The sequence below is a fragment of the Cygnus atratus genome, chromosome 3 (assembly GCF_013377495.2).
Source record: "Cygnus atratus isolate AKBS03 ecotype Queensland, Australia chromosome 3, CAtr_DNAZoo_HiC_assembly, whole genome shotgun sequence".
In the NCBI taxonomy this organism is placed as follows: domain Eukaryota; kingdom Metazoa; phylum Chordata; class Aves; order Anseriformes; family Anatidae; genus Cygnus; species Cygnus atratus.
In genome coordinates, this window is record NC_066364.1 from 97,546,113 (window position 1) to 97,569,127 (window position 23,015).

Sequence of the window (23,015 nt, forward strand, 5' to 3'; positions counted from 1 at the left end):
CTCATTAAATCTAGCCATGGTAGTTCTCACTGAACGCAACCAAACTGTTTAAGTGTGGCCATGGTAGTTCACGGAATGCGACTAGATTGATGGTTGTGGTGGCTTTACTCAGGTGGGCAGCTGAGCTCCACCACAACCGCTCTCTCACTCCCCCTCCTTAAAGAGAAAGGGGGAGAAAATATGACACAAAGGGTTCAAGGGTTGAGATAAGGACGGGGAAATTGCTCAACAATTATCGTAACGGGCAAAACAGACTCAGAGGAGGGAGATAGTAAGATTTATTGCCTAATACTAACAAGCTAGAGAAGTGAGAAACAAAGGAAAGAAACCAAAAACACCTTCCCCCCATCCGCCCTCTTCCACCTCTTCCCCCTGAGGGGCTCAGGGGAACGGCGGAATGGGGGTTATGGTCAGTCTCTGGCACTTTGTCTCCACCACTTCATCTCGGTCACTCTCTGCCCCTGCTCCACTGTGGGGTCCCCACCACGGGATGCCGTCCTTCCCGAACTAATCTGGCATGAGCTTCCCACAGGCAGCAGCTCTTCAAGAACTGCTCCCACATGGCTCCGTACCACGGGATCCACCCCCCAGGAGCAAACTGCTCCAGCACGGGTCCCCCACGTGCGGCAGCTTCCCCCAGACCCCCTGCTCCTGCGTGAGCTCCTCTCCACAGGCTGCAGCTCCGGCCCGGGGCCTGCTCCTGCAGGGGCTCTCCATGGGCCGCAGCCTCCTCCAGGCCACATCCACCTGCTCCACCGGGGGCTCCTCCACAGGGGGGCTGCAGCGTGGAGATCTGCTCCGTGTGGGACCCATGGGCTGCAGGGGGACAGCCTGCTCCACCAGGGGCCTCTCCACAGCCCGCAGGGGAACTGCTGCTGCGCGCCTGGAGCACCTCCTGCCCTCCTGCTACACTGACCTTGGCACCCGCAAGGCTGCTTCTCACTCCTCTCACTCTCCCAGCTGCTGTGTGTGGCAGTGTTTTGTTTGCTTGTTTTGTTTTCCCTGTCTTAAATATGCTCTCACAGAGGCACAAGCAACATTGCTTACTGGCTCGGCTCTGGTCAGCAGTGGTATCCTTACCTACCATGGGGCAGCTTCTAGATTCTTCTCACAGAAGCCACCCTTATGGCCCCCTACTACCAAAACCTTGCCACATAAACCCACTACAAGGGTGTATTACATTATTTGTGAATCTGTATTTGTGATTGTTGAGTACCCTGAACGCAACCAGACTTACAATGGCTAGTTGGGCATCACTCCCAGTTACTTCACCCTTTACCACAACACGTATCTGTAAGCAGAGATGTAATTGTAAAAATAAAAACATTAAAAAAATAAAAAAGCAATATAAAAATGCAGTCTGTTCCATTATAATCATTGTTTTTATCAAGTCTACCTGGTATTATTTAATGCCATTTATAAAATGGAACTAAAAGAAACAAAAGTATTTATTCATGATCAGTCACCATTGGAATAGTAATGGTAGTATAGCTAATATGACTTACTGAATTACAGTAGTGCAACATTTTGAATTTATGTTCAAGACTTCATCAGGTCTCTCCATCATACACATCTATTTTGAGATGTTAAAAGAATATAAGATTAGTGATACACAAGTTGCTCCATGTTTCCTAAAATTCCTTTTATCAAATTAGTCCTGTTGTGCCTGTGTGTGCTATTACGAAAATATATAATTTTCACAGCTTCTTCTAAGTAAACTGTTCAGTGAGAAAATAATAAATTAGAATAAAAATCTCATCAACAAAACAGCTTTTAAGTAATAATTGTTTAAAATAGCAACTGTCAGAGAACATGTGAAATAGATGCTGAAGTATTATATCTGCTGGGTTCTCCCAGTCTGTCTCTCTTCATAAATGTTTTTCTACTTCATACCTAATTTGTTCAACTGGCTTATTCTGAACTGCTCTGTCAGGAAGTGCTCTTCAGGGTTTCTCCCACTACAGGCAAATATCATAGGTCAGGAATGTGATTTATGCTCATGAAAAATAGATTGAAGTTGGTATCTTCAGTCCAGCTACCTGTATTTATCACAAAGTTTGTATTGCTGTGATAATCAGAGGTGTCAACATGCTGGGAGAGTATGCATATAATGAATGTATCAAAGCCAAGAAGATTTTGTAATCTAAAAGAAAAAATGGATGACAAAAAAAGTATTTTGGAGACAAAAAGGCACAATGGATGACAGAAATGACTTTTTCATTTGTCTGTTTGTTTTTAACAGGAAATGGACATAAAGACTAGAACAATTACTGTCAGTATCTGGAAGCCCATGGAGATATGTTGTTCACATACACATGTGTGTCCAAACATCTCTTTTGTGGCAACAATGCAACAAGGTGTCCTGCTGAAAGGCTTCTTACTTCATAAGCAGAATAATTGGGCATGTCTGGCATCCAAGAAACTAAATGATGCTGCAGCTGTCATGGTACAAGTTCCAGGAAAGACTGACAGCAAAACAATTCCTGACTAGGGCAAAATTCAAGGTCCACTGCAGGGAGAAATGTAGGCTGTGTCCTAGGAATAATCTTATCCTGAAAGTGAAGATCAGCTACAGCAGCCTGGACTTCTTACTGCTTTGGAAGAGGCAATGTTAAAGAAGGACACTAACAAGTGGAAAAAAAAAAAAAAAGTGAAAAATTTCCCCTTGTGGGCTGAAAGACGTGAATGCAAATTTCCTTTGTATCAGGTCCTTAGCTAGTGTGTGTAGCAAGCCCCCAGGAAATCTCACTGTGGTCAGATAGGAAAGTTTCACATTTTGTCTTTAGGCAGGTGATGAGCAGAAATGTCTGTGAAATGTACCTTAGGAGGACTGAAGAACAGCATCCCCAAATTTGATACTGTTGCTAAAAGAGCTCTTAAAAAGGGACAGAACCTTCCTGAGCAGCACATAAAAACTCAAGGTTATTTTAACCATATTTCTGGGTTTTTTTCCTCATGTTAAATAGTATTTTAAATCACAGAAGAGCCAGAGTAGTTTAACCTTGAGAATAATCCAACATCCAGAGGCGATGAGGCAGGTTCCAAAGCAGTGGATAAAACTGCAGTCCTGTTTCCTGTGAGCTCAGGTTCAGATTGTCAAAAAGTGCATATTAAGAATTTAAGTGGAGTTTCAAACGTCTGATTCAGTTTTCAACTGCAAGCATGCTGCATGTAAAACCCCATTTTTTTTGGCCTCAGCTCTTACTGAATGAGCCCTAACTGGTGCAGAGGATTTCATTTCAACAATCTCATAACATATTTGCACAAGTCAGTTATGCAAAATTCTCTTTAAGGAGAAATTCTCTTTATGGAGAAATTCTCTTTAAGGAAATATGTAAATCTTAGGACTTCTCAGCATCTGACACTAAAAGATAAGGAAAGCCTTTAAAGGATTTTGTTCTGTTGGTATAAAAAGATAAAACACAACTAATACTCAGCATATGAGAGAAAGCTCCTGCACCAGATTAATATGGGTTTGGAAGAAATCACAAGCAGATAAGTTTTTTACTTAGAATAAAGACGTGTAAGATGCTTGAAAGTGTCCTGAGAGTTACTTCATCCTTAAAAATAAACAACAGCGTAAAGAAAATCAGCTATCAAAGCTTTGATTTTTGTCCTTCTCTGGCAAGTATAATTGATATCAGAAAAACAAATGAAGATGGGAAATTTTTGCCAGGGGTTTAAGCAGCTTTCCTACTAAGAAGTAAATAGGATTTGCCATAAGATTGAAGTGCCATTGGTGGACTGATTTAGAAAAGACTCCTCAGAAATCTACCGTGAGAGAAATGGAAAAGTCTCCTATCTGGAGATATAAGAGTAAAAAATCAGCAAAATGAACTTTGAATAACCTAATAGAGACTTGGTAGGAGATGCTTCCAGTTCCAAGAGAGTTTGGGGTTGATGCCGTGAAACAGTAATACAACCTGGTTGTAAAAAAAACTTAGCCACTTACATACAACAAGATTTTCTTGACAGTTTCCTTATTACAGTAGCATGTTTCTAGCAGGATTGTGGCAGCTCTGTACTAAGCCCTGGAGCTGTATAACATCCACGCCAGAAGGAGGAGAAAACAGATCCTGATGTTAGATCTGATCTTCTGATCTGTATGTAGACAGAGAGATCTGTATCTCATTAAACCCCGACCATCTTGTGTGTGTGTGCTAACCAACAAATCACTGCTTTCTACCCATAATTTGTTTATATCTTGATTGCAGTCTCTTTATGCATCGTTAAAAATGCCCCAGCGAACTGAGCCAAAGGAGGGGAGGTAAGAATGACTACATGTTAAAGTCATTAAATGCTCTAGAATTTAATATTCTGCTTTATGAAGGACGTTCATCAAATCACTATAAATATCATCCAAAGTAGAAACCATGGCTGATCTATCCTAATGCTCTACCCTTTCTCAGTCTTACTATTAATGTGAATATGACTGCGTCTAATCCTCATAATGACAGTCGTGGCTTCTAGAAGATGATCTGGCACTGAATTTGAAAATAGAGAATTACTCATTGGATTTTCTTCTTAAATATACAACGTCATATTCTAATAGAAGGCTTTCAAAACCAGTTGTGCATATTAATTACATATTTCAGTCTTGAAAAATGAAACGATATAGCAGAAACGATAATATTAATGAATGACATGTCATATATTTCATATATAAGGATTACAAAGGGGTGGTGCTCCTTCAAATGAATCTTGCACAAGACTATTGAAACTAAATGTTATTCATGTTATTTTTACCACTCTCACACAGCCTCTTTATGCTGATCAGTGAATCTTCTTCATAATCATCCTCTCCTCTCAAAACACCTCCAGGTGCCCAAGTAAATGCAAATACACAAAGTTTTCCTAATAGTGACTGCAACTTGTCAGAATGTTTTTCCAGAAATAATTTTTTTTTTCCCTGAAATGAATGAAACAGAGAAAAATCAATAATTTAAACAGTTTATTATCATTTTCAAATATTTGCCTGCCATGAACTGATACACATTACAGCTTTTTACATGGTCTTCACCAGTTTGAGGTTGTTTTTTGTTGTTTTCTTGTTGGTTGTCTTTTGGTGTTGGTCCCAGTGGTATCATCTGTTTTTGTTTTGTTTTGTTTTTTCCTAACCTCAGAATCCCAGGTTTTATCAACTCTCATTGAAAATAGGCTGTGGGACAGAAGGTAGAATGTGCAAAGATGTCACCATCTTGAATAAATTTCTGGTCAATTACTTTGCCTTCATTTTGAAAGTATTTGTTCTGTATGTATGATGCATATATCCCATGGGCTACGATATTAAAGTAGTGTTCAGCTTAAAAAGGATTACTTTCCCAGATGAAACATCCAATCTTGAAACTTCTATGAGCTTGTAATTAATGGGAAAATACAACCAGAGCTCCAGGAGTTCTAGAGCACCTGGTATATGCCTGGAATTAAGATATGTGGTGATATAGGGTCTACAGAATGTCATTCAACCACATCTGGTCTTCACCTTTGCAATCTTCCAGCACACTTTACAGTCCTTAAAAATTGAGAGTATCAAGAAGGTGAGTCTTGAATGAAAACTGAACTGACACAACTGAAATTACCAGATACCATAGATAAAACTACTAAAAAAATACAGTTTTTACTCAACCATTAATCAAATAATGGAGGTCAGATAGCTGATCAAAAACGATCATGTAACTTTTTTGTATTTTGGGAAATTTGGAACAAGATGGTAGAAAACCTGAAGATACTCTCAAAAGATAGGAAAGGGACTTCATAAACCAGTATAAAAAATGACAAGCTAAAGTTACTCTGAAGAGTGCTGAGACCATACATACCATGGAACATATCATTAAGAAATTCAATGAAGTAACTAAGCTTCACTTATTTTAATGGCACTAATTTAATGTTAATTAACACATGGCTTATCTTCATCCTTCAGTGATAAGAGTTCACTGCAACAGCAGGAACTTCCCTAAAACTAATGTTGTGGTAGCCCAGACTTAAAAATGCAAGGCGACTCCTGATCACCTTGGTTGGAAGGAATTTGTTATTTACTCTATACTTTACTCTGTCCTGCAACTCCAGCTTTCTGCAGATTCTTTAGAACATCCTTCTGACACACAGAAAAGGCTGCATTTTTTGAAATAAATGCTTCATGTTAAAGATTCCAAAAGGACAATGAATAAACACAAGTAACCACTTAGACATCAGTTACTTAAAGCCACTGCATTAATATTTACTCCTCATTTTCAATGAATAATTGGAAGAAGAGATTGGCAGAGACCTAGCTTTAATCATGCTACTTCTTTTCTACAACTTTTAATTGTTCCTTAGGGCACAGTAGATTGCTTTTTGTATAGAGAAAAAAGTCAAATTACAGCATCATAACACAGTAAAGAGAAAGCTGGACAGGACCTGCAACATAGAAAGAGGTCCTTGAATGGCTGCATTGCTTAGTGCAGAATCTGCGTGGCAGCACTCTTGGGTATTGCAAGTAAGATACACATCATTCCCTGTTACTAAAAATTTCTATTATACCAATCACCTATTTGATAGCTCAAAATAGGTACAGAAAAACATGATAATGCTGCTTGTAAAGAAAAACATGCCTTTGTAATGCTTCTTGCACAGAAAAACATGTTTTTCTAAAGCTATTTTTAATTGAATGTCATGTCCTGAGAGATACATCATAAAATACAGATGCTGTATTTGTCTCCAAGAAAAGCAAAAGCCTGCATTTTAACAGTTTAAGGATTTTTAATTTAAAAAAATATAACTGTCAGAAAAAGCTTTAAAAACAACAACAACAACAAAAAACAACAACAACAACAACAACAAAAAACACAAATTAAACCCTTCTGTTGGATTTCCTGTTTGGCAAGAGAACCCAAGTTTTAAATTCAGTTGCTTTTCCAGCAACTTGCTTCCTCTATTGTCTATAAAAGCTTCTTACTGGATTCAGACAAAGTCTATAAAATAGACGTTTTCTTCTAAACATATTATTTTTACTAGTAGTAAAAGTGTAAGTTTTATAACATATTTTATGACATATTTTCTTAACTTTGGGCACAGCATCTCAGTGAAGCTGAAAAAAGGACAAAAGTGGAGCTGTCCACTATAATCAAGATACTACATCAGGTATATCTGAGATTTCAAAATGAGCAATTTTAACATTATCTTCACTGACAGAAAGGAAGCAACCATTCTCGAAACCTGTAAAAGGTAGAACAGGCAAGAGAAGACCTTGGAGTCCGTTCTACAGGTAGAAGCATATCTACCTTTAATTTTGAAAAGATCTTAGTGTCTCAAATGTATTCTCTGTGTATAAGGTTTCTAATATGCCTGAAAAAGAGGACTGTAGATTATAGTAGTAGCTCAAAAAGGTGTCTCTAGTGCCCAAAAATACAGCTGCCCGCTCCTTTAATTGGTTATTATTTTCATATAACATTGCCAGAAATTTAAGGAGAACATAACGACGCCAGAAGCAAGCAGTTTTTATGTAAATGAATAAAGCAAAGTTAAACCCAATTTTGTTGTTAAGGTGCATTGAATTCTACTGAAAAGCTACTAAAATTTGAAATTGTCAATAGCTGTTCATTAACCCAAGTATGTACTTTCAAGGAATCGCTGCTAAGAATATAATGAGGTATTGATCTGATATGGACACAAAATTTGATTGTGAAACTATCTAAACTTCTCTACATGAGTTGGCCAATTACTGGAAGCAATAATCACTCTTCTCGCTGTCCCGTATGTAAACAAAATGTATGTGGCTAATACCATAAGAATATTTCAAAAATGCCTAAAACTGTCAAGTTGCACATTATGTTTTACTCACATTTCATAAAAAGTCTTCATAAAAAAACAGCCATTTCAAACAGATTATATTTGAAAAGGAGCATTAATATTTTTGAAAAAACAGTTCTTTTTAAAATGCAGTAAGGCTATTTTATTATTCCTCTGAAGCAATTTAATGAGGTTTGCAATGAGAAGAGTAACAGCTAATTTACCACTCAGTTGTCTGGTTGTTTTCTTTATATTGTATAAGATTTTGAGCCTACAAAGATTTGTATTTCAGTGTAGCCGAAGTCATTGGATACCACACATGCTTCAAGCCTGCGTCAATATAAGTGCTGCTCAAGTCCTAAAGGGCGGAAAATAATTTCATAAGAGCACTCAGTAAAATCTCTTAATGATTTATGCTAAGGCACATGCAGGACAAGGGTGTGATCCAGGACAGCCAGCATGGCTTCACCAAGGGTAAAGCGTGCCTGACCAATCTGATGGCTTTCTGTGATGGAGTGACTGCATCAGTCAACAAGGGAAGACCGACCAATGTCATCTACCTGGATTTCTGTAAGGCTTTTGACACGGTCCCACATGACATCCTGATCTCCAAATTGGAGAGAGATGGATATGATGAGTGGACCATCTGGTAGATAAGGAATTGACCCGATGTCCACACCCAGAGAGTAGTGGTTTGTGGTTCTTGTCCAGGTAGAGTCTGGTGACGAATGGTGTCCCTCTGGGGTCTGTCTTGGGACCAGTGCTTTTCAATATCTTCATCAAAGACAAAGACAATGGGGTTGAGTGCACCCTCAGCAAGTTTGCAGATGACACCAAGATGAGTGGTACAGTTGACACCAAAGAAGGAAGGGATGCCGTTCAAAGGGACCTTTGAAGAAGAGTAGGAAATGTAGACTATGGACTTCAAACACTAAAGTTACTGGGCATATCATCTTTAAGCAAAAGGGGATGATGGATGATTCCAAAAATAAGCCCCTAAACAGTTCTACAAGGCAGCTGGTTCTGAAATCTGTATCTATGCTGGACAGCTCAGAAATGAGGTAATATTTAAAGAAGACATGGGTGGAACCATGGGTGGCTGAATCATTAGAAGAACGTAGACATGAAATGGTCTGTCACTACTTGAAAACCAAAAAAGTTTGTATTCAGGAAAAAGGGAAGTGAAACATCAGTGTGCCCACCACAGAGTATCCTGATAAAAAGTCTTGACAGAAAAGACATATGTATAACCACTTTATGAACATGCATACAGGCTATAGCACATATCCCTTCAAGACATAACTGATTTATATAAAATTCAGTTCAGAATGCCAAACAGGCATTTGATTTTAAACATCTAGTGACATCATTGTCAAGAAGAAGATCTTGATTTCAAAGTACCACTGAATTTTAAATATGGAATACAACCAGTTTCAGCAGAGAGCAATCTTGACAAATTAGAGGGCCGGGCAATCACTAACCACATGAAGTTTTACAAGAGCAACAGGGAGGGAACATCCCTGGATATATTTACAGACTGGGGAACAAGGGGCTGGGGAGCAGACCCACAGAAAGGACTCTGTGTTTTGGTTGACAGCAAGTTGAATACGAGTCAACAGTGTGCCCTGGCAGACAGAAGGTCCTACAGTATCTGGGGGTGCATCAGGCACAGCACTGATAGCCAGTCAAGGGACACAATTGTCCTGCTGTGTGTGGCCTCACATTGAATACTGTGTACAGTTTTGGACATCACAAACTATATATGAAGGACACAAAACTATTAGAGAGCGTCCAAAGGTGGGCTACAAAGATGGAGAAGGGTCTAGAAGGCAAGACATACGAGGAATGGCTAAATTCACTTGGCTTGTTTAGCTTAGAGAAGAAGAGAATAAGGGGAGACTGAGGGAAGCACTAAGCCTGCTGGAGTTCAAGCAGCACTTGGACAACACTCTCAAAAATACGGTTTGTTTTTCAGATGGTCCTGTGTGGAGCCAGGAGTTGGACTCAATGATCCTTGTGGGTCCCTTCCAACTCAGGATATTCTATGATTCTATGATTCTATGATCATGTAAGATATTCTCATTTACCTCCATCAGCGTTTAGGTCTTACCAGCTATAAGTCTACTCAATTCAAAGATACTTGCATTAACTTCTTCAATTTTATTATTCATAGACAAATGTGTCAAATTAATCAACTCTTCAAAATATGGAAAGCAGTCTTCCTAATAGTTGAAGCTTCTGACTTTTTTTTCATATGGTGTATTTTTCAGTAACTGTTCCTACAACTTATTCCTTTTCATTTCCATACCTACCTAGAACAGTCTTGAAATCTTCTGAAGACGTTTCCTTTTGTACTGTTGATTTTGATATTTGCAATTTTACCATTAGCAACCATGTTAAAATAATGATATAAACCGTGTGCTGTAGGATTATATTTGTGACATTGATCTACTAAGAAACAGAGGCTCAACTCAACACATGCAGATTTAACATTGGAATAAAAAAAAAACGTGAGTTTTATTCTGTACAATAAAAGTGCCTAACTCTTAACTGAAACCGCTTTTTTACTGAGAATCATTACGATTTTAGTGAGGAAAGGATTACTTTAACATACTTGGAATTGCAATGTTCTCAAAGCAGGCGTACTCATGTGTAAGATGAGAGGGAATAAGCAGCCCAATTTCAAGCAATTACTTAAACACTCTAAATTACTGCAGCTGTGAAAAATAGCATTATCAAAAAGACATACCACTTAAAAGAGCAGAAAATTGTATTTTCTTACATACATTCAACTTGTTATGCTGAACAATCATTTTAAACTATCTCAAATCCTGCCTAAAAATATTCAGTATTACTTTACCCTCAATGTTGCCCCCCAATGTTTTGTTATTATAGTGATAACTTTTCTGGACAGACATTGCTTTGTTTTATATAACAGTGCACGCACTTCTGGGGCTTAAATATAGACTTTCTGAAATTATTCTTCTACAGTTGCCACTTAAGTCACATTTCTTAGTCTTGTGATACATACATTGTTTTGGTATCATAAGTCTAGTACAAGAAGTATTACCCAAACAGATCATGATTTTAAATAATGTTTTCACCCTTCTTCATTGTCTCTTCCAGAAAACTGCACTATGAGATAACTGCAGGATGAGTAAAGATTGATCCATGACAATATTGTGAAAATGGTATAATCTGACCTGAAAAAGAATTACTAAAAATTCTAAAGAAAATGTATGCATTTAAATATATATTGATACATAAACAAAATAAATGAATAATGTCTGCTTTTCCAGAAGTCCCTAATAGTTTATTATAAACATACTATAAGCCTACAGTCACATTCTTTTCTTAAAACCAACTATAAGAAAAAATACTAAATCAAAATGATTATGCACGTACTGAAACCCAATGGTTTCTACATCAAAACATAGCCACTCTTTGGTGTTTTTTGTTGTTTTGTTTTTGGTTTGTTTTGTTGTTTGAACTGCATGAAGCAATGTGAGCACCTTTGTGCAGAAAACAGAAAGGATAGCCAACATGCAACAGAGAAGGGCTACGAAGCCGATGAAGGGCCTGGAACACAAGTCCTGTGAGGAGCGGCTGAGGGAACTGGGGGTGTTTAGTCTGGAGAAGAGGAGGCTCAGGGGAGACCTCATTGCTCTCTACAACTACCTGAAAGGACGGCTTAGTGGGTGATATTGGTAGTAGGGTGATGGTTGGACCAGATGATCTTGAAGGTCTCTTCCAACCTTAATGATTCTAAGTGTGTTTTTGTTTCACTATCTACATTTGGAGCTTTACCTTACTGAACAGCATAACCAAAGTTATTTATTGCATGAATAATCTTCAAAGAGCTTTGCTTCGACGTTGCATTGAAGAAATATAAAGGATTAGAACAAACCCAGAAAAATAACTTCTAAATTGCTTTTCTTAACATGTAAGGATCTAAATCAACAGAAACCTTAAACAGGAACAACCCATTACATAAACAGGCTGAATAGCCAACACAGCTTTAGAAGTCCTTCTGTGATTTCCTTTTGCAAAAATCGCCTGCTCTAGGCTACCTATATGAAGGACCAATACCTTTATGTGAGCAGCAATGTACAGAGGAATAAAACAAAATCCAAAATTCAACACATCAAATATATGGACTCCGTAGGGACTACACTTTTTCACCATCTTTGTTTATGGGACTAGCTCAACCACAAATTTACTCATATGCTTAAGTTTCGAGAGCGTTGACCACTTTCTAAGTAATAAACAGGTTACTGCTTAAGGTTGTATGATTTCAGGATATAAAAACGTTTCAAAAGACATCTCATTTGAATTGTACAAATCTGATTTTGAAAAAAAAAAAACATACTAAGAATATTCCATTGTTAGATCATTTAAAGTGCACGAACTGAATGTTGATGAACTTGCTACCCACAAAAATCCTTCTTTTAGGGAAAGTGTTACATGTCAGCATTAATGTATAAATTAACAAACTTATCTCTGACTAATGCAAAGCATAGAGAAAATGATTTTTTTTTCAGAAGTTGACTCATCATATATTGTTTTAATGATTAATTTCATAAACGACAGCTTTCAGGTTTTATGCTTTTAACCCCCCTATTTACTCTTAATACCTTTCATGTTTCAGTAACTTTAAAATTTGACACAGAACTACTTGACAATCTATGCCTTTTCTGTTTGGCTGTTCAAATGGAAGAGAATGGACATAAGCTTTTCACAGGTCCTTGCCCCTGGGTACAAGAGAAAGACCTAATCCATATGCTCTTAGCACAATGCTAATCACTTAGAACTCTCCTTCTAACACAAGGGCTAATTAAAGATCTGTAAGAATAATCCTGACTATAGGATACATTTTCATAAAAAGGGGAAAACAAATTTCTTGTGAAAAGTTAATAATGTCTTTTTCATCATCAACCCTATACAATACAAATATTATTTACACATCAGTGTCACAGTATCGCAGAATTAGAAAATCACAGAATGGTTTATTTTGGAAGGGACCTCTGGAGATCATTTATGCAGGGTCACCTAGAGCACGTTGCACAGGATCGCATCCAGGCAGGTTTTTAATATCTCCAAAGAAGGAGACTCCACAGACTTTCTGGGCAACCTGTTCCAGTGCTTTGTCACCCTCACAGTAAAGAAGTGTTTTCAGTAAGGAACGCTTTAATGAGAAAAGGTGAAATGTGACAGGATTTTGTTCACTCACTTTAATATACAGACTGAATTCCATTATTCACTCCATATTCAGCCTGGATTCAGTGTAACCACTCTCATTTCACAACAGAAAAACAAAAATAAAAACAAAAATTGTTATTTTCATCCCATCTGTAGTTGAAAATCCCTATAATCCCTATCATGGATGAGAACCCTACTGTGCTTGTAGAAATATCACATTAAAGCTCAGGTTTTTCCATATTAAAATTCTAGGTTCCTTCACAGCAAGATAAAAGTTTCATTAAAAAATTATTAGAGTAAGTCTGTGATGCTGTTACCAACAGGTAATCTAGCATTTTATAATATTCTTTGTTGCTTCATAAAATATTTAAGGAAAATAGGATAAGTTGATGAAGTGTTGTCATGTTAAAGGGTGGTCAAACATTTGCCTGTTTCAGAGCCCTGCTAAGGCCTTTCACTGAGACAGTTTCACAAAGTTGAAAGTATATGATAAGGCAACAGATGTAACAGATTTGGAGTTGCCATTGATAAATACACTTACTGCAGTAGCGCTAATAAATGATAATAGTGCTAGCAAAAGGCTATCCTAGGTATTCCTCACCCAAAAGTGAAGGTGCAGAGCTTATCACGAAGGCATCCCTGTATTGGTGGAGAAGAAAGACCACAGCCCATCGACTGCCTCTTCTAGCTTTCCAATTTCTTCTTTCTCCCCTCACTCTTCTTTTTCCTAACTTTTCTCTCACTTCATCTAACTAATGCTAACACTAAATGACTCCCTTCTTTGGCAACCTTTCACATCAGGCTTGCGGACCTCCATCCACAAAGTTTGTACAAGAGAAGTGAAATCAAGCTGCTCAACTCCCCCCTTCGTCCAAGGCTGGTGTTTATCAGCGACACTAAGAAGTCTGACTATTCTCCACAAGTGTACATCAGAAGATTCTTTAATTCTTTTCACATGTAAAACCTACATTCAAACTGACTTGCTCTTGTTTGTCTTACTTCTTCTCGCGTTGATTTTCCAGAGCAGAAAGAATTTCTTCATTCTAGAAGCAAGAGAAATAATTATGTATGTATGTGAAGTTTACAGACTGTCACACCTGCTGTCACTACAGCTCGTTAACAGTACTTATGTTGTTGGGAGACAAGCTACAGGACAATGAGCCTGCTGCAGCCTGTCGGATTTTAGTGGGGAAAGAACACATTAAAATCTTGCAGCACCTAGCCCAGAAGGAGAGGGCAAGTGCCCAGACAGGCAGGACATTTTGTAAATGGGCTTGTAGTAGGAGAAGAGGCAGGACATATTCACTATAGTTTCAACTTCCCTTGGTGGACAGGTTTTAAATCTTCTTATCAGTCTTCTAAATATTCCCATTGTAACAATCCTTGATTTGCCAGTTGATATATATGTAATGAAATGATTACTGCCATGACTACTTTGGTTAATTTTTAAATGTCAAATGTGACACAAACATAAAAGGCAGTTTCAAAACAGGTGTGAAATTTGTGATGCTGTCATTGCAGTGACTGTTGCATACGGAAAAAAATTCACACAAATCCTATATAAGATGCAGAGTCAAACAAAACAAAACAAACTGAATCACTTAATTGTCTAGATGAAAGCCAAAATTAAATCAGAAACAATATATCCTGTATAAATAAAATAAAGGTAAAATATTGAGACAAACATGTAAGAAGTGGATATTTAATATTAGTTTTGCAAGAAGTTAAACTTAAGTTGCAATATTTTTATCAGTTTCCATAACAGCCAACCAGAAGAATTTGACTATTTTACCACTAAATATTTTCTTCTACTTCACACTATATAATTTGCTTTAATGCATTCTATGTAAGGTGAACAGTACTTGCTATTTCATACATGCTATATAACGTGAAAGAGAAGAATGAGAGAATTAGTTCACCTCTTAAAATATAGTGCATATGAAGATGTTACTAGCAATATTCATACTTTTTTCTAAGGTTAAATAATCAAGAAGAAACAAAAACAAAAACAAAAACAGAAAAGACAACTTCTGGTTCCCTTAGTGATTTAGATAGGAAAACAAAAAGATTTTGAGTAATCTTTAAATATAGTAATTCTTGAAAATACTAATGCAGGAATTAATACAATATTAAGTTGGCATTTTATCATACAAAGACAGGGAAAATTATTACTGTAACTGGCAAACTTCAGTTATTTTTTCTTATTCTCTTACCTGAAATTGGAAAACAAATTCAAGTTAAGTAACCTGTAATACAGATGTCTTTCATGCAGCCATTGTGGTACTGGTGTTGCTTCCATTTCTCCTAATTTCTGGTTTGCAGGAAACTAGGGGAAAAAAATGAACAGATACATTTTACAGCTATTCGTTGAAAGAATTAAAGTGTTTTCTGAATCCTTACTATCAAAGACCAAAAATGTAAGTACTGATTACCTCAGTGGTGGCAAAATACACGTTACTGAATAAGAGTAAAATAGAATTAGCCTTGTGGAAAGATTTTCAATGCAGTGTGGAAAGCCGTATCCACCTAGTGGTGCTTGTCATACCACTTTTCGGCAACAAATTCTAAAATACCTTTACTTTAACCTCTGCCATATCTTTCAGGTAGGAAAGACACACCTTATATCCAAATTAATAACATGCTAAGCAAATAGCCACACCTTATACCCAAATTAATAACATTTTAAGCAAATAGATTTTAATTGTTCAAAGAGATTGTTCTTTCCTGTGTGGAAGGATATAAAAATTGCAAATTGAAAATTAACATAATTTATTTTCAAAATGTGAAGTAGAACCTGACTGTCAAGAGTACAGTAAACTGGCAATGGACAGATGCCAGTTATATAGGAATCCTTACTATCGTCATTACAGAGTACATAACTTCATTACAGGAGTATAAGAGAGAGACATTAGCTGCTAAGCACTAACAAATTTTTTTGAATGAACCATTCTGTGGTTTATACAAAGCAAGCAATAGATCTTTTGTTATAGACTTTTTGTAACAAGTCAATCTGGATTTAAATCAAAAACATATTTCAAATTTATGTACTAGTGCAGGCATCCTGAAGGCAAAGGAACAAGGTTGCAGCCATGTTTCCCAGTCAGGTTCCAACATTTATACTCTTCTTCCAAACTGGTTTTATAAAAGCTTAGTACCTCCGCTGGTAGCAAAAAAATCTCCTTCATTTTAGCCTAAGTGATTACATCAGTTTCTAAGCTATACCTATAATTGTCTGACATTCAAATCATGTATCAACAAAAAGTTTAGCATCCAGCAACAATTCCATTATGTACATTATGCAAATTTCACAATTATCACTTCTTCCATGCAAGAATCATACTAGTGTTAAACTTTACTGATACCAAAGAGAACAAGGAATTCAAAATTGAGGAAGAAATCCAGTCTTTGCAAAAACATTTAAGAACTGATGAAACATAATGCAATGTGGTGCTCGTATTCCTAAAAGGTATTGCTTTTAGTCTTTCTATTAGGTATATCAGTAGTATGTGCTCCTGGTGATATAATTAGCTCTCCAATATGACTGAAAATTAATCTGGCAAGAAAATAAATACACATATAAAGTATTTTACTTCATTTTCAGCTGAGTGAGATGATCAACATACTGACTATGAAACCACCAGTGCCAACACAATGTAGAGGATGGCTTAGAGACAGGCTCTCAGCAGCCTTACATAGGTTTAAACCAACCACGAAAGCTCATTCTGAGGTAGAAAACAAAGTTCCGGGTTCATTTTTTGTGTTTGCTGTTTTTAGGATTTGTTTGCTTGTTTTTAAAGGAAATATTGATAAGATGGAAGAAATGATAACCAGTAAGTCACTGAGATCTTAACTATTTGCAGCACAAAGAACAAAAGAACACAAAAATCAAAGATAAGGCATGAACATTAGAGATTTCTATATACAACCAATAGCAGAGGGTATGCCCTTCTGTGAAATACAGGCTGTGTGTTTGTTCCCTGACATGCATTCTTAAGCCTGGAAATGCAGATATTTAGTGGATTAGAAAGATGCTAAGCTTTAAGTTAAAGATAAGCTTTAAGTCTTCTGATACACATAGTACACTATGGTTCAAGATCCAAACAAATGCCTGAGCAAAAGACTGAGTCATTATGCTCAAAGCCAGCAGAGGACTCATCTTTAGGAGGGACCAGTAAACTCTTTAGTGAAGAAGGTAACATAATTGCAATGGGAATGGGACATGACAGTAAGTGAAGAGCAAATTGTCTTTCTACGGAAATCTCCAAGTTCATGTTGTCTGTGTTTTGTACAGTATACTACCTTAGACACAAATGAAGCTGTAATAGTCCAATATTCTTTGTTGTGCATAGCTGTATTTGTAGAGACAGCCTGTAAATCATATGGGTTGTAGGGAACTTTAAGATTGTTCTTGTTTCTTTGAAGACAATATATATATTCCCCACTATCTTTTAGCAATAAAGGTCTCTGTCAAAAGAAGAAATTATTTATATGTAGATGTATAATTTATTTTTCATGATTACAAGTTATATGTCTATAGATTTTACCACAAGAAGAAATATTAAAAGTACCCAAATCTTCTAATAATAAGCTTAAAAAGTAACAACTCTGAATTGACCAGAAAGCTACTATTTTATTATCAAATTTCTCAGTTCTATTATCTCTACTCTACATGATTATTTTTCAGTTCTACCAACAGCAAGTTAAATATTACTTTCTTGTTGAGAAAAGTTTCATGTAACCCTATTAGCCTATTACAACTTTTTAATACAAACAACAAACTTTTCAGTAATTACATTTCTCCATATTATCTTTCTCTATCTATAAATACTATGGTAACCATTGTTAAGCTTAAAAAACACCATGAAGCTCTTAAGTAACAAATACCTAACAGTTTCCAGATTTTTAGATCTAAGACCATAGATACTGGTGGTATCTAGTTATTTTGGAAATATTTCATTACAACTGGAAGACATTTTAGTTTTGTGAACAACTGGAATGTTTCTTAAAAATTTTGCAACCATATATGAAATCAAAAGTCCCAAATGACAAATGACAGAGATGTTATTTTTATTGTGCATCCAAAATATTTCACAACATTTTGCATACTGAAAGAAACATGATATATTTGTTGTATTGCTTTTTTTTTAAGTCATGAAAACTTATATGCAAAATCACAACTAAATCAGATATCTGTCTGTCTTCGAATGCACCAAAAGAGCAAGAGAATGCGGGAGGTGTCCTGTTTGGCTCCGTCAAGATCAGACTGCCCAGCATTAATCACAGCGAATACTGGCTTTGTACTTGGCTGATCAGGATCAGGACAGACAGAAATGGTTACAATTCTGCTTAATGCTAGAAAACCTCAGCTATGGGAAGGACTGGATAAGTGCTAATTTACAGTGATTGCTATGCATCCAGAGGTTCTAAAGGAAAATCCATCATTTTTAGAGGCAAAAACTTCCAGGAAATAAGTATTTTAGATTTGTAACCAATGTCATTTCTAGAATGTTCAACTACACGATGTGGAGAAGGGAAAGTGAAAATCACCGTAAGTGCGGATTTCTGAAGTCTGGCCATATCAGCCTCTCTAGCTAAACATTCACACGACGGTAACACCGTTTGCCAGCCAAGTTTGCCTCGAAGCCTCAAAATATGCATTATAACATCATCAATTGGTTCTGGTACATCAAGAAAAGAAAAAAAAATGGCATTTTTTATTGGAAATTTTTTTCATCCTTAAACATAAAGTCTTTTGATTTATTGCATAAGCCTTTGTAAGTATGGAGGACTGGTGTAATGGCATTTATACCATGTTGGAAGATGCTGAAAACATGCCTCAGAAAGTCCTTCTCAAAAAATAATGAGCCATTACATATTCCACATATATATTGCTGTAATTGAAGAACAGTGGTTCAATTGACTTAAAAGTGATCTCATTTTCCAGTGATTTTACTCTAACGGTTGGTGTCGTTTACACAGCAAAATTCAAAGTACTCACTAGAAAAAACATGAATTACTGCCCAAAGGCTTTCTCAAGTGCTAGAGACAAAAAAAAATAAGAAAGAAAACTGGGAAAATCTCAAGTAAACAAAAAGAAAGTTGAAAAATAAAAGAATAGCAATAATAATTTATATTGTAATATTTAAAATATATTTTTTTAAATCCATTAAAACACACTGTCCCTTTAGAAACCAGACCAATTTAGTCTTGCATAGAAGAAGAACACTCCAGTTGAACAAAAGACAGCAATGTTATGGAAAACAATTTGAGAAATCCTGGAAAACACTAAAAACATGTTCCCATGCTTTTAAATCCCTATTAAGAAGTTTGTTAATAAAAAAGTTTGAAAAAAAAAAAGAAATAAATCAGAATCCAGTTGTGATATCAGTCCCTCCCAGTTTTCAGACTCAGCAACAGATATTTTTAATGAAGAAATAATGATCAAAATCTATTTTTCCCCACACTAATCCTGGAAGATAAGAAGGAAAACATACCTACTATTTAAGAAACTATTTAAAAGAAAAAAGTATTGTAGCTAACTATAAAATATAAACAACTTTAAAACAATTATTCAAATTATGTATGAAAGTAAATTTTGGTATGAGACAGGTATTGAAAAACAAACCATCATAAGGTGAATATGGAAGATAAAGTTGTTGGCCTTTCCCCTAACATGTACTGTTACTCTAAAGCAGGAGAGGGATGAAGAAAAAGAGTAGCAGTTGAGTAGTATATCATTATAAATCTGACACAAATAGCTGTAGATGTATAACTAAGAACACAGTCTTCCCTATGGTGCAACGACTACCTACCTGTTTTATCATATGAATGAAGTTTTGCTTTCATGGGCTGTTTAGGAGATCTTTCAGCTTTTGGTTGCTCACAAATATTTTTATGACAACTCCGTTCAAACACAGACATTTGCATTTCAGTCCTTCTACTACTATCTACAACCAACACATTAAAAAGGAAAATATTACTCAAAGCAGATCACTATGCACAATCATTTTCTAATTCAAGTTGAACTTCTACAGGTTTACATTTTTGTAACTTCTCAAAATGCATTCTGATGGTTTTAGAGGCATGCACACACAAACACACGCAAATACTATCACTTGTTGTTGACAATACATTAAAAATTGTATAAATTGGCATCAGGTACTTCAGAATGGTTGCATAATAAATGTAACACTTATTTCCTGTGTATTCCATGAGATTGACAGACTAATATTCATTTTTGTCATTTGTTTTACGGCAAGGGCTTATTATCCTTGTTTATTACTAGAAAACCTTTTTATCCATTCTGAAATTTTACCCATTTAATCCATTTGGTGGTCCTGCATGAGCAGGGAGGTTGGACCAGATGACCTACAGAGGTTCTTTACAACCTCAGCCATTCTTTTATTCTGTGATTCTCTGGGGGAAAAAAATAAAAAATAAAAAATATTCAGCATTCCTTTTGCATTCCTCTCAGATCACATTTACTTGTCAGTTGACCATTTAATTTTAATAAAGCAGGTTCAGACCTCCAAGTATTATGTCCCTTCTTCCCCAACTTCACACACAAGTGATCAATTAAGATTTTCTTTAGAACTCCTGCTCAGCAAATCACGTAAGAAACAATTAGCGATATGTATCAAGCTAAACCCTTGGGGTGCATTGTCCTTCCCCTGCAGGCTGAGGAGAAAATGGGAGAAATGTGAGAAGACTCAGGGATGGTAGTAATAGGGAAAGTTAGTTAATTAGTAGGAAAAACAAAAACTGCAGGTGCAAGCAAAGCAAAAAGAGGAATTCATTCACCACTTCCCACCAGCAGGGAGGTGTCCAGCCACTTTTCGGAAAGAAGGTCCTCAGAGCCTTTAAAAATCCTTTCTGCAATTTTTACACAAAGCATAGTGCAAAAAATAATGAGGAAAGAGAACTCCAGCTTGCAGAGTTGCTTGAAACCCACTAAAATCAGTTTGAAGCTTGCAATGACTTTCAGTCATACACAAACAGCGAGTGTGTGTGTAGTTTTATTTCCCCATACATAAGACTTTGATTTTGTATTTTAGAGAGTTGATCTCACATCATAATTTTTTAAAAAAGACCCATTAGACAGTCTTCTCACTTAAAAAAACTTCAAACAGATAAATCTACTCAGAAAAGAAGCATAGAATAGATAACTGTGATTTTTAAAAAGTACAATATACATATATTCTTACGTACTTTGTAGTTGGCATACTGACTTAAAGTCAGTGTTGCATCTCCACTAAATCATTAAAAAGAAAAAAAAAAAAAAAAAAGAAAAAAGTGAAGTTACGCAGGTTTCTTCCTATGGATTCACAGCGATGAGGAAAGAAGATCATATTTTTTATTACTCCACTTTCCGTCATTTTAAGTACTTTACCATATGCAGCTGAAGAAGGTGATGTGCCAGAGACTTGCTGAACTGCCTTGCAAACGGAACTTGTGGGAAGTATCGTTTTCAAATTCTCATTCTTTGACATTAAGGATGCCACTTTCATTATATTCCTCTTTAGCTTCATTGTCTCATGCTCAGATACTATCGTAGGCTGACAAGCAGATAATTCTCTTTCTTCTTTATGTTTTCTTGGGTGTCTAAAATCAACCAATTGTAGGAAAAAATCTGAAGATTCAGTCATACAGGCAGTATAGAAAAATCAGCTAAAATATAATTTGTATCAAAGATAAGCTAGTAAGCTCTGAAATATACATGCAACTATATTGACTTTATTAAAATAAAAAGAAAATAAATGTGTGAAGTTAAAATATAAAATAAGGACATAGGAGAGTCAGCAACACCAGTTTCTTACACATCTTGCAGGTGACTTAGCCTCTGCATGCACTAAAGCATACACAGTTTAGATATACTTTTAGTCTGTTAAGTTCCAACTAATTTCATTTGTCAAGACAAAATAAAAAATAAATAAAAAACATGAAGAGAATAATATTTTCGTGCACAACTTGTTCTCATTTAACCAATCACATCTTCAGTAACAACCACAGATAAACTCCAGAACAATGGTAGAAAAATGAATTAAGATAACAATGCTTCAGTTAACTGTTGGTGCAACTCAGTTTGGATATACCATAAATAGTTTAGGCTTTATAATTCAGCCTGAAAGGGCTATTTTGTTCAAGTGTGTTCTTGACTATATTATAGTGACAATGGTATCAAGGAAGAATCACTTAGAGCAGCTGAAACCGTCTAAAATTCACGGCCAAGAACTTTTTGTTTTAGCAGCAGCTACACACCATACATGCACTCCCCACAAGAGCAGAAAAGATCAATGCACGGGTCTTGAAGTCAGTTGTCCAGTACAGACTTTCTTAATGCAAAATACTAAAAAGAAGGACAGTGTTAGCACTGTGCATAGCAAAAGTACATCTCAATGAGTTTACTTTATTCTGTAACTTCTTCTCCTGGTACTTGTTCACAGGCCCATAGGGTTGAGTAGCTCATGAATAGCAGCCTGTTCTTTTGAAGACTGATCTCAGGTCTTTGACAAAAAGATCAGCTTTGCCTGATATACCAGCAATTTTAGCCAGATGTAGCAGATACTTTAGCTCAATATTGGCTCTTCTGCAGATGTTGAACCTTGAAACAATCCATGAATCATCAGCATGTCAGTTCAGGGACTAATGAGAAAGAACAATAGCAGTAGCCACTTTCTGGAAAGATGGGAGAAAATAAGAGAGGACCTGATAACAGACTGTTATCTAGTTAACCATATACAGTATTTAACCAAATTTACCAATGATCTAGCAGCCATACAGCACAGTCACTCTGTTGCACATACCTGAGACATATCTGTCATGCAAGAGTATATGGATGAGGAGACAAGATGGCTCAGAAGAGACAGGTAAGTCCTCATCTCCCACATCGGACTGTCATATTGAGACACACTGACGTCTGCTCAGACCTGGAATTCTTGGAATTCCAGCTGAGAAAAATTCCTTATAGAACCTTTCCAGGAGTATCTAGAAAAGGAGTGGAGAGGTGGACTGCACTGAACTGGGTGGTGCAGCCAGTTTCTATGTTTCTC

General features: G+C 36.4%; 1 protein-coding gene across 1 annotated transcript; it reads right to left on the reverse strand.

Annotated features, from left to right (window-relative positions):
* Positions 1 to 11,822: 11,822 nt before the first annotated feature.
* DNAH14 (dynein axonemal heavy chain 14) lies at positions 11,823 to 21,782 on the reverse strand. The gene is made up of 6 exons (XM_035563480.1): positions 21,356 to 21,782; positions 19,779 to 19,913; positions 18,514 to 18,644; positions 17,266 to 17,430; positions 15,180 to 15,292; positions 11,823 to 14,009 (listed from the first exon to the last, which is right to left on the reverse strand). The coding sequence occupies exons 1-6, from the start codon at positions 21,609 to 21,611 to the stop codon at positions 13,937 to 13,939; spliced, it is 873 nt and encodes a 290-aa protein (XP_035419373.1). The 5' UTR covers positions 21,612 to 21,782; the 3' UTR covers positions 11,823 to 13,936.
* Positions 21,783 to 23,015: the final 1,233 nt, after the last annotated feature.